The following is a 16,351-nucleotide window of genomic DNA, read 5'->3' as shown; positions in this document are numbered from 1 at the left end:
CAGCATCCCCTCCACATCCACGTGTGCCCATGCAGGCCGGCATGCACTCCCGGTGCCAACTTCGGGGTGCCCTTGGCTGTCCCTGCGTCTAGACAAGCTCTATCCCTCCTTCCAGCTCTTTCTTACGCCTCAGTTCCTTGCTTTTCTGCCCCAGTCTGAGAGGAGAAACCCCAGAGAGGTTTAGCCTCAACACTTCACAAGCCTGACGCTGGCTGTGGGCTCGGTTTCCTAGTGTGCAGAGGGTGGGGCTTGAGAAGTGGGATTGAGAAGCCTGACCCCCTAGCCCCAGGTGGGGGGGACACCTGGCCCGCAGGAAGTGCCTCTGTCCTCCCAGGTGGAGAGACGGGTGGCTTGCTCCCCACCCGGCCCGCCCCGGCTGCCGCTGGCGCCTCACCTGCAGTGCCCGAGTAGTCGGCCACGGTGAGCGGGTACCCGTCCTCCTCGGGGTCCACGGAGAACAAGCCCACACCAAAGCTGCCGTAGTGCGCGTAGGCCGTGCCGTTGTCGAAGTCCTCCAGGTCCACGTGCAGCTCGTACGCAGCCTGCGTGGTCAGGGCGTGCAGCCTCCTGAGCCCTAGAGCAGGGGCCGAGAATGACGGGCAAGTTGAGAGAAACTGGGGAGCTTAGGAAGTGACCTCTGGGAGAAGAGTGAGAGCTAAACTGCTGTGGTTGGTGACAGAAAGGGACAAGCGTCAGGTGCATTCTCCCTTCTTCCTGTGGGGCTGTTTGCCAGGAAACGGAGGACGGACAGTTTGTGGTGTTTTGGCTTTCTCTAGTCTCTCTAAGTTGGAGTGTGCTTTCCAAACACAGAGATTTTGAGCTGAACACCGGTAGAAGGATTGCAGGAGTCAGGGAGTCTGGAAAATCTTCTGGGTTAGGGGTGGTGGCACCCTTATCCTCCCTTATGCTCTGGGCTCCTGCAAGATCAGATTTGGTATGCCCACTGCCTGAGCCTTTGCACATGCTGCTCCCGCTGTGTAGGACTCTTTTCCCCACTCCCCCCCCACCTGGCTACCTTTTGCTCATTTTTCAGATCTGACACCTCAGGAAGGCTGGCTGACCCCTGACAGGGTTGGGGACCTCCTCTGCCAACCAGGTGCTCCCCTCTTGGTGTGTATCGTTCTGCGTCTCGGCTGCCTGTCTCCAGGTCTTCCCGCCCCTCCCAGGGACACTCTGTGAGAGCCATGCATCTGTCCTATTTGCTGCCGAAGCCCAGCATCCGGGGTGGGAGCCAGGGCATACTAAGTGCTCAGTAAATGCTCGCTGACTTAGCGGGTGGCAAGCGACAGGAAGTGCCTGCATCTCCTTCTGTCTCCAGAGCCTGGCTCTGTACCCACCCTGTCCCCCTCTCCTCCGTTTGTCCCTCCTCTCTTCCGTACTCCTGCACCCATCCCGGGGGACTCACCTCAGGCCCCTTTCTCTCTCTCTCTCTCACACACACTCCACACACCCTCCCAAGGTGCTTCCCTGAGGGTTTGATTACCTCTTGATTAAGAGGGCATTTAATTAAATGCCTTGCGAGTTATCAGGAGCAAGTGACATTTCATCAGCCTCTCCCCCCTGCCTGCCCTTCCTGAGATCCAAGCCCCCCGTGGGTCAGCGTGCGCATTCTAAAGGGGCACGAAGGCTGCGTGACCCTTCCCCAGCCAGCCCCCAGGCCTGGGGACCAGGACAGGGGCCGTGAGAACAGTCACGGCAGTAACAGCAGACTGCGCCCGGCACTGTCCCTGCATCTAGAGAGTGCGTACACGGGCTGAGAGGGCACAGGGGTCTCCCCAAGGCCTCCATCTCCCCGCCCCTCCTCGGGCTGGAGCCCCAGGGCCAGCTGCTCTCCCTCTCGGTCCCCGGCTCGCACACCTGTGCGGGGGCCCAGTCCCGCCTCCCTGGTCTGCCTCACAAGGCCAGAAGGGCTGTAAGGGGGCAGGCAGTAGGTAACGACGGCGGCCACCACCACTGCCACCTGGATGGCACTTACTATTGCCAGGCACTGTCTGAGTGCTTCAGGTGGATTAACTAATCAAATCAAATCTGAATGAGTCAAACTTAATTTAAAAATCCCCGTACACCCCTTAAAACAGGGCCTGGCTCATCACATGCATCATCCAAGTGCTTGCTGCCGCTGTCACGACGATCCAATGAGACAGCTACTATTATCCCTGTTTCATGGTTGAGGGAACTGAGGCTCAGAGAGATTAAGTAACTGGCCTAGATCACACAGCTGGTAAGTGGCAAAGCTGGGATTTGAGCCCAGGCAGAATGGCTCAGACTTCTTGCTCTTACTCAGTTCATACCCAGGGCAAATAATATGATGCAGGAATAGGGCAAGAGGGACACTGGCCCAGAGGGGATGCCGGAAGCCCCCTGCCCATTAGCACACTCTTCCTTTGGGTTCTGCAGTGCCCTGCTCCGGAGGGGTCGGCTCAGTCCCACGAGGAGATGCTGGGAGGGGCGGATTCTGGAGCCCCTGGGGCTCCCCTCCGATTCAGGGTTGTCCTCATCGCCCTTCGTCCCTCTGCACCTTTCCTGCATCGCTGCTCTCCAGGTTTCTCCAACCGTATCGATTGGCTAGACTCCCTCTGCCCAGTTAACTCCCCTCCCAGCTTCCCTGCATGGGGAGCTGATCCAACCCCCCTCCCTCAGAGGTAAAATGGCAGAGGGTGAGGGAGATGGAGCAGGGGCAGTAAACAGAAAGGCCCCATGCTCACATCACCACCTCGGGGAGCTTCCCGAGGGATTGAAGATCTGACTCTAAGATGTCCAACGAAAGAATCATAAGAAGAAAATACAGCAGGCATTTTAAATAACACTGGCTAGGAGAAAGCCTTGAACCTAGCTTAAAACCCAGAAGATTTGAAGAAAAACAACTAGCACAATCGACTGTATAAAACTTTAAAACTTCTAGGAAATAATGTTACCAAAAGTACTGAAGGAAAAGTGACTGGGAGTATGTATCATGTGTGTCAGACAAGGGATCAATATCCTTAATATATAAAGAGCTCCTATAACTCAATAGGAAAAGACAAAGCAAAAAAAAACTCAATGGGAAGGTGACTGGGGAGCGGGAAAAGCAAAAGGGAGGCAACAGTGCAGGGAAGCCAGAGGGCTGGGCCCGCGTTGACATTCTTGTCAGGGCTCCTGGCGTCTGCCTGCAGCTAATCAAGGCCCTGCTTAAATGCTTCCTCCCGCACCTTCTGCGGCTGCTGATAGATTTCAATTAAGATGCTGAGGTGCAGCGGAGAGCCAGCGCTGCTTCAAGGGGGTGCTGGCGATGTGGGGAAAGGGCCTCCCACCTGGCCAGCTGCTCCCTATCGCTTCACATCCCTCTAGGTGGCGGGGGGGAAGGGTCGGCACCCCCATCTTGCCCTGGTTTTTCTTTAGTACAGGGTGTAGTTAAAAGCTTGGCTGGGCTTTGGCGGGTGAACCCTGCCTGACTTCTCCCTACACCCCAACGTGTGTGCACACACACACTAACCTGTGACTTGCGCAGGTGACTTCATCTTTCTGGACCTCAGTTTACTCTTCTGTAAATGGGAGTGGCCATAGCAGTGGCTGTCTCTAGGGTGGGTGTGAGGTTTCAGGGAGCGCCCTTGGCTCAGTGCGAGGCTGGGCTAACAGGAAGCACAGACTGCAGCCACCCAGTCTCCCTTTTTGCGTCTGGCCTGTCCTGTGGCCAGCACACATCTGGGCACCCGGGACCCAGTGCCGTTCAGGGCTGAGAGTCTGGGGAGATGCACGTCAGTAAAGGAGGGCACAGAGGACCGCCTGGGGCTCCCGTGTGCACGCTCCCTGCAGTCCGATCCCACCTTTGGGCCACCCACCTCCCCCTCTCCGTCCTGGCTCTGCCCTCCCCCCCTCAGCCCCTCTGGTGCTCCCCCAGCTCGCTGGCCTCGGGCCTCTGCCCACAGTCCCCTCCCCTGGGCCAGCTGCTCCCTTACCCCCTGGGCACTTCCCTGACATCTGAGGATGCTAAAGGGAGGCAGGTGTGCCCCGGGGGCATGGGACGGGTGCACAAGACTCGCAGGTGAACATTTTCACTCCAGCGCCTAAGCATCTATTTCAATGTATGCGCAAATTAGAAATGGGGAGAGGCGGCTAATGGGGACTAGCTTCTGGGGGCAAAGAAAATCTTCTGGAATTAGTGGTGATGGCTGCACAACCTTGTGAATATACTTAAAACCACTGCCTGGTCCACTTTAAAAGGGTGAATTTAGGGTATGTAAATTATCTCAAAAAAAGACAATCCCACCTCACCTCCAGCCACAGACACCCTTCCCCATAAAATTTGGATCTCAGACCTGGGATTCTTGAGCATATTACTGGCTAGAATGAAATGAAATAAGCTACTCAAAATTTTAAATATTGAGTCAGTTTAAAAAGAGATAGTAAGTAAATAGTAGTAATACTTGTACTAATATTAACATAAACTTTTGAGCCTTTTCTTCATGCCAAGCACAGACTACATGTGAAAAATGGGGAAACGGCGCGGTGTGCCGCCAGGGACCTCGCCGGGGACCGCGCCTTGCCCCGCTTCGGCAGTCACGGCCTCGGCGCCATCGGGCATTGCCGGGCTCCCCCGCGCTCGGGTCCTGCCCCGCAGCTCCAGCAGGAGCCCCTCGCGCCCGGAGCGGCGCTGGACGGCCGCGGGCCCCCGTGCCGGGAACGGTGCCCTGCACCTGCCCGCTGCTCGCCAGACCCAGGGCAGCGGCCATGTCCCATGTCCCACAGGAAAGGCCTCCTTGCTCCCCGCAGCGTTTAGGATTTTTTACAGTTAATTTAAAACACTGAGGTGAAATCCTCACGATACGAAGCTAACCATTATAAAGTGAACAATTCAGTGGCATTTATTACCGTCGCCATGCTGGGCGGCCACTACCATGGAGTTCCAAAACGTCATCCTCCCTGCAAAGTAACACCTCGTACCCAGGGAGCAGGTCCTGGCAGCCGCAGCTCTGCCTCCTGGCTCGAAGGATTTCTAAAGATTTCCCTACTCTGGATATTCCATATAAATGGAAACCGACCCGTGACCTTCTGGGTCTGGTTCTTTCCCTCAGTGTAATGTTTTCTAGGTTCGTCCTTGGAAGCTCGTTCCTCTGGGTGGCTGGGTGGGACTGCATTGCTGTAGACCGCCTTTGCTTTGTCCATTCACCCACTGAGGGCCACGCGGGGGCCTCCACCTTTCACTACTGTGACTAAAGCCGCTCTGAACATGGAGTACAAGCATCCGAGCCCGTTTTCAATCCCTTCGGGTATACACCTGGGAGTGGGCTTGCTGGGTCACATGGTAATTCCACGTAGAACTTTTTGAGGAACCACCAACTTGTTTTCCCCTGCAGCTGCACCCTTAGCAAGGCGGGAAGCTTCTAATTTCTCATATTCTCACCAATACCCAGTAATTCCCATTAAAAAATACACATAGACTTGTTATGGGTGTGAGGCGGTACCTCACTGTGGTCTTGCTTTTTACTTCCAGTCATTCCAGTAGCTAGCGCCGAGGCTTCCAGGGGCGCGCAGGGCCCCCCCGCCCTGGTCTGCCTCTCGCCGGCGCCCACGCTACACTGGACACACCTTTGCTCCGACTTCCTGTTCCTCGACCTCGTGCGCTCACACACTGACTCGCGCTGACTCGGGTGTGAGCAGGCCAGGGAAACCCAGCGCCACAGCCGTCGAGGGAGGGGCCTCAACCTGGACAGCGACGCCCCGCGGGGGGCTGCCGGCGGCGCTCACCTAACCAGTGCTCCCCCGTGAGCTTGCCGAAGCCGTCCCGGTAGGCCTCCCAGCCTCGGAAGAAGTTCACGGAGCCGTCCTCCCGGCGCTGAAACACCTGCCGGGGCAAGAAGAGGGAGGATGGAGAGCTGGCGCCAGCCACCCCAGGACCCCAGACCCCGCCCCTGCCCGCCCTGCCCCGGACGCTCCCCTCACCCCGCTCCCCACCGGCCGGCTCGGTGAGGGCCGGGGCTGGGCCAGCCGAGTGCCTCCATGGCAGTGGCTCCCTGCACAGCGCCTGGAACAGCAGGGGCTCAGAGGCTCGTGGTGCCCAAGGCGGGCTGGCCGAAGGCCCACCAGTCCCTGAAATGCCTTCTTAAGAAGGAATCGGGAGTGGGTGTAGCTCAGTGATGGAGCACCTACTTTGCATGTATGAGGTCCCAGGTTCAATCCCGGGTACCTCCGAAGAATAATAATAAAAATTAATTAATTAAAAGGAAGGCATCACCAAGGACTTGGGCAGGGGTGGGGAGAGACCCAGCTTCCAGTCCCATCTCTGCTCAGGACCTCAGTTTCCCCACTGAAGAAATAAGGGGGATGAGCAAGGGTCCTGCTATCTTTTTCCAGATCAAACAAAAGCAAAGCCCCAAGTCTCAAGTTTCTAAAAGCTGAGAACCACCTCCCTCTCCTTGGGCTTGACCTTCAGAGCGCCATCTCTCAACATGCTTCCGCAGACCCACGCAGTACCACCGTCCTCCAAGGAAAAAGCCCGGGCAGCAGACCAGGGCGGGGGGGGGGGGGGGCTTGGGAAACCAGAGCCTGAGCCGCCTCTCAAGGGGGGATGCGGAGTCCGCAGCCAGGCTGGGCTGTGACTTGGGTGCCAATGAGCCTCCGAGCTGCCTCTGTTCTTCATTTTAATAACATTCTTGATTTGGGAGTCGGGAATCCCATCGGTTAAATTGCTTTGAAATAAGTACCACGCTGGTCCAGGCCAGAGCTGCCTTGAGTATTTACAAGATCCGCTGACAATCCTGTTCCCAGCTCGCCGCCCCCACCCTCCCCACTTCAGCCTCTTTCTGTTTAACAAGCCCTTTCCTTGCTCGTTTGCCGAGGCAGCATCTAACTCCTGCCACCCGACCTGCCTCCGTCTGTGTCAGTGTCTGATGGGTTAGAGATTTGGCTGCGGTGGCAGCGAGCTGCCAGTTCCATTACTAAGCAGCCCGATTTCAGTCACTCGGAACTGCCCCGGTGCTTGTCTGGCCGGCGGCATCTGCTAGGTGAGCGTTTGCCGGATGCTTCGTGTCCATGGGGACCTGTCAGTCACAGCACTTGGGCAGCTTTGACGTCAAGGAGCTGGAGGGAGATGACATCTTTTTTTTTTTTTTTTTTGCTCAGCTTCCTCAAGTGTGGCCCCAGCCCTGAAATTTAAAAATCTTCAGAAGGGGACTGGCTCGGTGCAAAAGGAAATGCAGTAAGGCTTGGAGAGATCTGAGAGGTGGTGGAGAGAGGTATTGATGGCTGGAGATTTGGACCCTGAGCACGTGTCCTTTGAAAGGCCTAAAGGCTTAATCCTGGCAGAAGCTCGGGCACTCCCCCGAGAAGGCACTGTGCAGCCATCAGCCTATTTCCACCCGAGGAGGGGAGCTAAGGGGGCTGGCAGGCTGGGAAGTCCCCTGGGAGGCCCAGCTCTCATCTGAGATCTGCTCGGGCACTGCTAGTGTTGAACCAGGCCCCGTGACGGGAGGGGGTGCAGGGGGTAAGGACTTCAGCCGCGACAAGTCACTCTGCCTCTTGAGCTTCGGTTTCCTCGTCTGTGCAGCGGAGGGCATGCAGCACCTCCCTCATGGGCTGCAATGCTGTGAATGAGCACAGGGGCTGGCCCGCAGGCGGTGCTCGGGACAAGCGAGCCGGGTGGCAGCTGCCCCTGCTTCTCGGCAGGGCCCACCCATGCTCCCCTCTTCTCCCTCGGCCCCTTGACCCAGGTCACTCCCTGTTCTTCACTCCAGATCAAGCCCTGCACATCCCCTTCTCAGCCTTTCCCCGGGCGCTTGTCCCAAGCCTCCTTCATTCATTCCAATGTCCCAATGAGTACCTCTGTGCCAGGTGCCAGCTGGGGAAACCGAGTCAGGGGCCTGTGGCCAGGGCCTCAGAGACAGAGACATGGGGGCAAGGTATGTGCTCAGGGGACCTCACACACAGAGCAAGAAGCCCTGATGGGGGCAGAGGGAGGGGAGAAGGTGGGTCTGCTGCAGGGCCTGGGCCCCGTGTGTGTCCACCGTGCGGCCTGGGCTAGCCGCTCTTCCCCACTAACCTCACCTTCCCCGACAGGCGATGCCTATTCCACTCAACCCTATTTCATTTAAAAGACAATGCCGATCACGGCCCATTAGGTTGCTTCTGCCCCCTTCTAGCGGATCACGACCTACAGCTGGAGAAACGCTGTCTGGATCTTGGCGGCCTTTGAGGTGAGCTGTCCTTACTCATTGACTGGTTCAGACGCTGAGCGACTGGCGGGCACCAGGCTCTGAGCGAGGATGGCAGAGCGCAGAAGCCCTGGCCGCGCCCTCAAGCCAGGTTCAGCCCAGTGTGCCCAGCAAGCAGCCAGTGCCGGGGGCCGGTCAGATGAGGCCCAGGTCTCGAGGCGTGCGGACACATTTACTCTGACTCCGAGGTCCACGGCAAATGGCAGCTATGGCTTCAGATTTCCAGAAACCAGTGGGACAGGAGGCAGAATGTCACCGAGTGGGAAGGCCTTTAATTACAGCCGGATAGGAAGAGACGCAGGAAAGGAAGAGAACAGAGGAGCAACGTGTCCCCTTCTCCCTTCTGCCCTGCCCATAAAATAAGAACGCCCGCTTAGGTCAAAAAAAAGAAAAAGGAAAAAAAGGAGAGGGAGTGGGCAGATAATTAAACCCCAAAATTATTTCTTTATCTTGAGGCTAAAACATTCATTTATCCAGCCCCTGGAGCACCCCCTTGGGTTCCGGCTGCAGAGCACTTGGAGCGAAAGCTCTCGTCTCTGCGCCCCTCCCGGGCGGCTCCGCGAGTGGGCAGCAGACGGCGCGTGCATTCCTGGGGAGGATGCTCGAGAGCCAGCTGCCGGCTTCCAAGCGCCTGTGGGGCCTCTGCCAAGGGAGCGCCGCTCCACGCGGTCCTGCAGATGGTGCTGGGCGGTTCCAAAGAAAGGAGAGACCGCACGGAGTCGCGGAGGGAGCGGCTTTAGAGGACACCGTGCCGCCCCGCCGCCGCCCGGGAGGAGGGGGCTGGGGACAGGCGGGGCGCCCCGCGCAGAGCCGGGGCTGCCTTAGGGCCGCGGTGCTCTGGGCCAGGCTCTCCCCGCTGAGAAGGCCAAAAGAGGGGGGACTGCCGACACAGAGACACAAAGAGGGCTGGGGGCGGGGGCGCCACAGCTTGGGGGGATGCACGTTGCGTCCCACACCCGGGAGCCCACTCGGCCGCATCGTTAGGTGAGCTGGGCCCCAGGTAGCACCCCGGGCTGGCCCCCAGGAGACCGCTCCATCCAGAGCTGGCCCCCAGGCTGCGCGCCCGGGCGACCGTCTGAGGGCAGCCTCCCCCTCTGCAAAGCCAGGGGCTCCCCGTGAGGCGAGCTGGAGCTCCCTGGCGTGACTGGTCCTCAGAAACCTCACAGCCCCAGGAGAGAAGGGTGCACCAGCCAGCAGCCACAGGGAGAGCAGCTTCCCAACCTGGCTTGTCCCCGAAGCACCCTGTTCCTCAGTTTCCTCATCTGTGAAACAGGATTACAGTAGCCCCTACCCACAAGGATTTGGTGAGGACTAAATGACCGTGCTGGTATGCAGCACTCGATAATGGTAATGAGCACTGTTAGGTGTCTGCTGGGGACTTAGAGGGGGCGCAGCTGCTTTGCTCTGTCAGGGAGGGGTGGTGGTAGTCCAGGGGGGCTTCCTGGAGGAGGAATCACTCAGGTTGGACTATGGCTTGAATGGGACGTAAACGGCTGGTCAGAGGGGCTGAGGCCCAAGGGATGGAAGAGAGGCGGATGAGTCTTGCAAGATGGGGTGAGGGTGGGGTGCTGTCACCTTAGGAAGGTCCCCAGGAGGTAGCATCTGAGATTTTTCCTAGATAATGAAGAGGCTGCTGCAGAAAGCAGGCTAGGCCATGGAGCAGCTGCGGCAGCCACCAGCCTCCTGGGCCTCCTGGGCAGGCGATTCTGGGAGGGGAGATGGAGGGGCTGTGGCAGAGGCAGATTCTTGTTGTTAATTTAAAGAACAAAGAACTTGGACTTGGACATGTGAGGGAATGTAGCTCTCAAAAGGTGGTCCCCAGGGGGACTCTGCCGGATTCCTGGGAGACTGTCGCTCCTTTAATCCTTTCTGGACACCTTGGTATGTGCCCTCGGGAAGCCACCGAGCTTCGGGCAAGGGCACTGGCTTTGTTATAAAGCAGCGCTGAGTTCAGATCCTAGCTCTGCCTCTCACAGCTGCGTGGCCTTGGATAAGTCACCGAAGCTTATGGAGACTCAGTTTCCATCTCTGCAAACAGACCCCGTCAGCAGCCCCTTCGCCACACCTCCAGGCCAGCGATGAGAATGCAATGAGGCAGACGGGCTAATTGGGCGGCGCACAGTAGGTCTAGCCCACGTCACCTCCTCCCCTTCAGACCAGCTGCCGAGCCCAAAAGGAAGTTGGACCCACTCCTTGTTTTTGACTGAAAATGGTACCCCCAGGCTTGGCACCCCGCCCCATTTCCTGGGCTTGGCAGACAGCGCCTGCCAGCTCCTGGCAAAGCACTGATCAGAGCTGCCATTTATCAAATGCTGAGCCACGCGCCAGGGCCGGGCTGAGCACTTCACATGCGTTACCCCATTCATGTTAAATTTCGAAAAATCCAAACTGCTCTGGATGGAGCAGGCCTTCTCCACCGAGACTGGTCACGGGGGCACGGGGTTGCTATCACCGGTCACCAAAGCCATCGGGAGTGGGTGTGGGCCCTGGGGCCACTCTGCAGGGGAATGAGCAGCCAGCCCCGGGCCGGCAGCAGCATGGGGACGCGGTGGCCCAGGTATTAGGCGGGGCCCTCTCCCAGCACAGCCGCTGGGCCAGGAGGTCTGGCCACCGCCTTGGCCCGAGCTGGACGGAGCCAAGACCCACCTGGAGGGCGCTGCGTCCCCGCTGCCCACCCGGGGGCGCTCCGTCTCTCCCTGGGCCTGATCCCTGGCCGCTGGGCTGCGCGCAGCTTGGTGGCAGCCCCTTTGATGTTTTCCAAGCGAGGGAAGATTTTCCTCCTCTCCTGGAAGGCTCAGGTGGGGAGCGAGGGGAGGGGACAGCGGGGAGAAGGAGGCTGTTGCTCACAGCAGAGCCAATTAGAGGCAAATCTGAACCGCCTGACCCGGCACGACAGTGAAACGCCCGGCAGAGCGCGTGGCTGTCGTGCCGAGCCAGGCTTTGGGCTCGTCGGCGCTGACGGCTGGGGGAAGCTGTCTGGCGGCGAGCAGTATCAGCTCCACTCGCAGGGCCCTGCCGTAGGCGATGCTGAACAAAACCTGATACGCTGTGACCCAGCCAGGGCTCATGCAAAGACGAGGTTGGGACAATTAGGCCCGAGGGGCAGCGCCACCCCGGGCCGGATCTCAGCCGGGGCGAGGTCGGGTCACAGTCCAGAATATTGGGTGCACAGAGGGGCAGGTGGCAGGGCCGGGGGCCTGTCGGGCGATGCAGAGCAGAGGCCACGCTCTCCCACCCCTCTGGGCACGGCCACCCCGCTCCCCAGACCCTGCAGGCCAGCAGCCCAGGGTACGACGGCCACCCCCACCGGCCAGAGAGGACGGGGTGCCCTGAGAGGGGCGCAACCTGCCAGACCCGCCCAGCCTCACACAGCTGGTGGGGGGTGGAAAGCTCTCGAATGGGGGCACTTGCAAAAAGCCAGCGTGCCTGCCAGGCCCTGAGCGTGGGGCCAGCTCGTCTGCTCACAGGCCTGCCCCGGGCCCAGCAGGGGCCTTCCCACCGCCTCCCGGCCCTGGCGCTCAACAGCCTGCCAACCACGCTGACCCCCCATCTGCGAAGCGGCTCTAAACCATCCCCATCTGACAGAGGAGAAAATTGAGGCTGAGAGAGAGGACGTCGCACTGCCCCAAAGGTGCCAAATATCACCCCACCAGCAAGGACATGGGGAGTGCCAACAGCCGGCAGGCACCGCGCGGACCCACGGACGCAGGGTCTGCCTGGGAGACAGACGGGAGGCAGGACGGGCAGACGAGCAGCACCGGTGGTGGGTACCAGGCAGGAGCAAGACGGGGTTCACCACAGGAAAGGGCACCGAGCTGGGCCCGGGGTGGCGGGGCCGAAACGTCTCCTACTGGCACCACAGGCCCCTCCTGCAGCGTGAGCAGCTTCTCCCCTCCCCCCTTTTTGGGTCAGAGGTCGGGGTGGCTGCATATGTCAAATCAAGAACAGTCTTGACAAGCAGCATGACCCCTGTGTGGCTCCGGCGTGGCCTGAGCCACCGTGGCCTTTGGGGAGAGTAGAGGGGAAGCTTTGGCTCAGCCAGGGCTAGCAGCCACGTCAGCTGAAGGGTCACCAACAGGGAAACGGACTTGGCCCAGTGGTTAGGGCGTCCGTCTATCACATGGGAGGTCTGTGGTTCAAACCCCGGGCCTCCTTGACCCATGTGGAACTGGCCCATGCGCAGTGCTGATGCGTGCAAGGAGTGCCCTGCCACGCAGGGGTGTCCACGCACAGGGGAGCCCCACGCGCAAGGAGTGCGCCCCATAAGGAGAGCCACCCAGCGCGAAAGAAAGTGCAGCCTGCCCAGGAACGGTGCCGCCCACACTTCCCTTGCCGCTGACGACAACAGAAGCGGACAAAGAAACAAGACGCAGCAAATAGACACAGAGAACAGACAACCAGGGGAGGGGGGAATTAAATAAATAAATAAATCTTTTTTAAAAATTTAAATTAAATTTTAAAAAAAGGGGGTCACCAACAGGTATTGGTCAATCGTCCCGTGGCCTCCCCACCCCAGTGAGCCACAGGTGGCCCCATTCCCAGACACGGCAGCTCCCACTCTCTGCAGCAAGGACTCAGGGAGCCAGCCGGTGGGCCCACAGAAACCACGTGTTCCGAGCTGCTACCCCACACCCACTGCACCCCTAGGCCCTGCCTGTCAGGGTCACTCCCCTCCCGCAGAAATCCTGTGGGTCTCAGGAGCCCGTTCTGCCGTCAGAAGGAGGCCCAATTCCTAATTAGCCTGTGCTACCCGCGACCCAGGACCCATGACCTTGGACTTGGCACACCAGTGACACTGAATCACCTGCAGTCCCAGAACAAGCCATGCCATCTCCCTAACGACCTGCACGTGTGCTGTCCCCTTTGCTTGGACGAAGTCTCCTGCCTAACTCTGCTTCATTCCTTGGCACTTAGATGTCCCCCATCTCTCGGCTGCCCAGGCTGGGTTAGGGGCCTGTCTTCTGGCCCCCACTGCCCACTCCCTTCACACTGCTAGGCAATTGCTGGCCGGCTGGTCAACCTTCCCACCAGGCTGGGTGCTCACTGGCCTGACTTGTTCCCTGTGTGGCCCCATACCTGGCCCACTGCCAGCCCTCAGGAGGCCCGGGCGCTGCCCTAGCCCAGCCACGCACTTGCTGGGTGGCCTAGGACAAATTTCCTGTCTTCTCTGAAACTGGCCCTCTGGCCTGCAGAGCTGGAGGGGGTTGAGGCAATGCCAGGTGAGGCACAGTATATAACCTGTGAAGTGCCTCTTGGGTGGGCAGGGCTGCAGAGCCAGATCCTCGTCCACTCTGGTATACAGGCTCTGGTTGGAGTGTCCAGTCCCAAGGTCTCTGGGGGCACCGCTCCAGGTAGCTTGTCTGTCAGGGAGGACGATCTGGTGTTGGCACTTGAGGCCTGGCAGTTTGGACGTGGGGTTTAATGAGGATCGATGGTCTCGGGGTCCAGAGAGGCGGTGGCCAGCTCCCTCCCAAACAACAATTGAGTTTCTGAGAGATTCTGTGTGGCAGGGCAGTGATCCTGACAGATGCCTGTGATACCTGGGAAAAAATTGCTCTTGACGGAAGCCCAAATGGATATTAACGTTTATGGGCCAGGCAAGCACTTCTCAGGCTCCCATGCTTTCCTTCTGCGGCGTCTCAGGACGGGAGACCGATCTCGGCGTCTGAGCATGAAGGCTGAGTGGGCGGCGGTCCTCCTTGACTTTCCTCTAATCGCCCGGGTCCCACGTTGCAGGATGACCCGCCTCCCAGCCCGGAGCCTGCCCGGCTTCCCCAGAGGTCAGTCTCAAGTGCGCCCGAGTGGAAGCCGCACGCCCTGGCCTGGCGCCTGCGTCCCACCCCGCGGCGCTGAGCTGCGGCGGCCGCATCACGCCTTGCTGCCCACGGAGGGCTTCCGAGGCCGACGCTGTAACTCAGATGTTCTCAGAGTTGGCAACACGAAAGAGCTTTTAACCCCCAGACATGGACCCAGCGCATCTAAAAGCTTCCCTCCGGAGCCTGAAGGCAGGTTGAGAGCTATGTCTGTTTTCCGGGTCTTCGGGGGATTCTTGTCTGCTCTCTCGCCAGCTCCCGGTGGCGGGCTCTGCCCCGTCTGCTCTCCTCGCCCCTCTGCCTGTCTCCCCCAGGACGGTGGACCCCTTTCAAAATTCACCCCGGCTGCCCTCGGCCGGTGACCCACCAGCAGGCCCCTCCGCAGGCTTCCCTCTTCTCTGTCACCTGTTTTGTCTAAAGTTAAACTGAACACGTGTAGGCCCGGAAATCAATATGCTAGAAATAGCCGACACCCATCTCCTTGGTGAGAAAGCAAAGCTTCCGACTGGCCTCTCCTCGTGCCCCAGTGCCAAGGTCAGAGACTGGGAAGCTGCACCTGGGCAGGTCTGGAAGCAGATGCGCCCCCATCACCGTTCCCTGGACGAGGGTGCGGTCCTCCGTCTCGGGGCAGCTTGGAGAGGGCTGAGGTTCTGTGCATCCGTCCCTGCCGAGCTGCTTGGGGCGCGGCTCACTGTAGGAAACAGTCACTGAACCAGGCCCTGCGCTAAATGCTCCACGAGCGTTTGGTAATGGAAGCGCCACCCCATGAGGCTAAAGTGGGCAAGTGTTTTTTGGCCATTCTTCCCATGAAGAATTCCCATCTTCTGAGGTTTGGTAGGAGGCAGAGCTCAGCTCCCACTATAGCTGCTAAAAACACCAGCGGTTTGCTCTCCCAGCCTCCCCAGTGGCGTACAACCCAGGCTCACCATCAGAGGCTCCCAGTGACTAAATCAAGAGCTGGGGACTCTACACAGAGACACGGGACCTCCTCAAAGCTAATGGGGATGTGCCCCACCGCCCCAGCTGGGGCCTGGCAGGGGTGACCGTGTCCAGGCTTAGCTGTGTCCGACGCTCGTGGCAGCAGCCCTGGGGCAGTGGGCTTCTCACCAGGCCCGCCTGTGGCCTGGTCTGGGGGCTCTGGGCTGGCATCTCGGGTCTCCAGTGTCCCGTGAGTGCTTTCCTTTTCTGCTTAAATCAGCTCCTGTAGGGCTTGCTGTGAAAGACTTCCGACTGTGCAGGTGTGTATCCCCCTTTCACAGCGGAGGAGACTGAAGCTTGGAGAATTTAAGTAACTTCCCAAGATCCCACAGCAGGACTGAGCACCATGCCCAGGTCTCTGGATGACGGGGCCCACGCGTGTGCCCCCCGGTGCCTGTTGGCGGAACGAGGGTGCCACCTCCTCCCTCCCCTCCCTGCTCCAGCCAAGGATACACACACTCAGCCTCAGGTTCCGGAAGCACAGCTCTCATTCCCATCGTCCCTCGACCACTCTCGACAGCTCCCAGTGCCTGCCCCAAACCCACAGCCTGGGGTATTGACAACTCTAGGTCATCTGGCCCCTGTGCCCCAGGTCCCAGAGGACTCTCTCTTCCCCAAGTAATCCACATGCTTTCTGACTCCCAGGCCCTTATCCCTCTTCCTGGAATACCTTCTCTTTCCCAAACATTCAGAAGTCCCCACCCTTTAAGGCACATCAGAAACGTGCAGGCAGTGATGACTTCTTCCAACCCCAAATCCCGCGAACTCTAAGTTGTTTGGAAGCACCTGGACAGGGACTTCCCCATCTCCATACTTCCTTGGTCCCCAGTACACAGTGGGTGCTCGGAAATTTGTCCAGGTGAAAACAAATGTGAGGTTGAGAATCCTTATAGAGTCAGATGCTACTGGTCCCCTTGCTTTTGTCACTGGGTGTCCCAACTACAGCCGACTTGGGGAGCCAAGCAGCTTTCAGGGTAGTGCAGAGACCTCCATGGACAGTGGTGCAGACTGTTCACTGCTCAAGGACACCCGGCCAAGGGGACAGTCAGGGTTGAAATACGGCTCACATCTGCTCTCCTTGCCAAGCCCTGTGTCTTCACATGGGATCACATCTGCCCTAAGGAAGGGGTATCCAGTTTTTAATTTGCATAAAGTCACCCAGTGGTCAGTGGTGGCCCTGCTGAAGGAGGTCCACCCCCAAGCTGAGTCACAGGAGAAGTTCAAAAGCCCACCAATCTGGGAAGCGGACTTGGCCCAATGGATAGGGCATCCGCCCACCACATGGGAGGTCCGCGGTTCAAACCCCGGGCCTCCTTGACCCGTGTGGAGCTGGCTCACGTGCAGTGCTGATGCGCGCAAGGAGTGCCCTGCCAC

General features: G+C 59.1%; 1 protein-coding gene across 1 annotated transcript in view; it reads right to left on the bottom strand.

The window, feature by feature from the left end:
* FIBCD1 (fibrinogen C domain containing 1) overlaps positions 1-16,351 on the bottom strand; it is a 37,908-nt gene that overhangs the window by 4,223 nt on the left and 17,334 nt on the right. Inside the window, exons 5-6 of the mRNA XM_058302213.2 lie at positions 5,725-5,821; positions 395-574 (exon numbers count right to left, since the gene is read on the bottom strand). Of these exons, the coding sequence (XP_058158196.1) occupies positions 395-574; positions 5,725-5,821 (277 nt within the window). The remainder of the gene's footprint in view (positions 1-394; positions 575-5,724; positions 5,822-16,351) is intronic.

Source organism: Dasypus novemcinctus, chromosome 8 (assembly GCF_030445035.2).
Source record: "Dasypus novemcinctus isolate mDasNov1 chromosome 8, mDasNov1.1.hap2, whole genome shotgun sequence".
NCBI lineage: Eukaryota > Metazoa > Chordata > Mammalia > Cingulata > Dasypodidae > Dasypus > Dasypus novemcinctus.
Note: the sequence above shows the minus strand (reverse complement) of the source record. Positions and strands in the feature narration are given on the sequence as shown.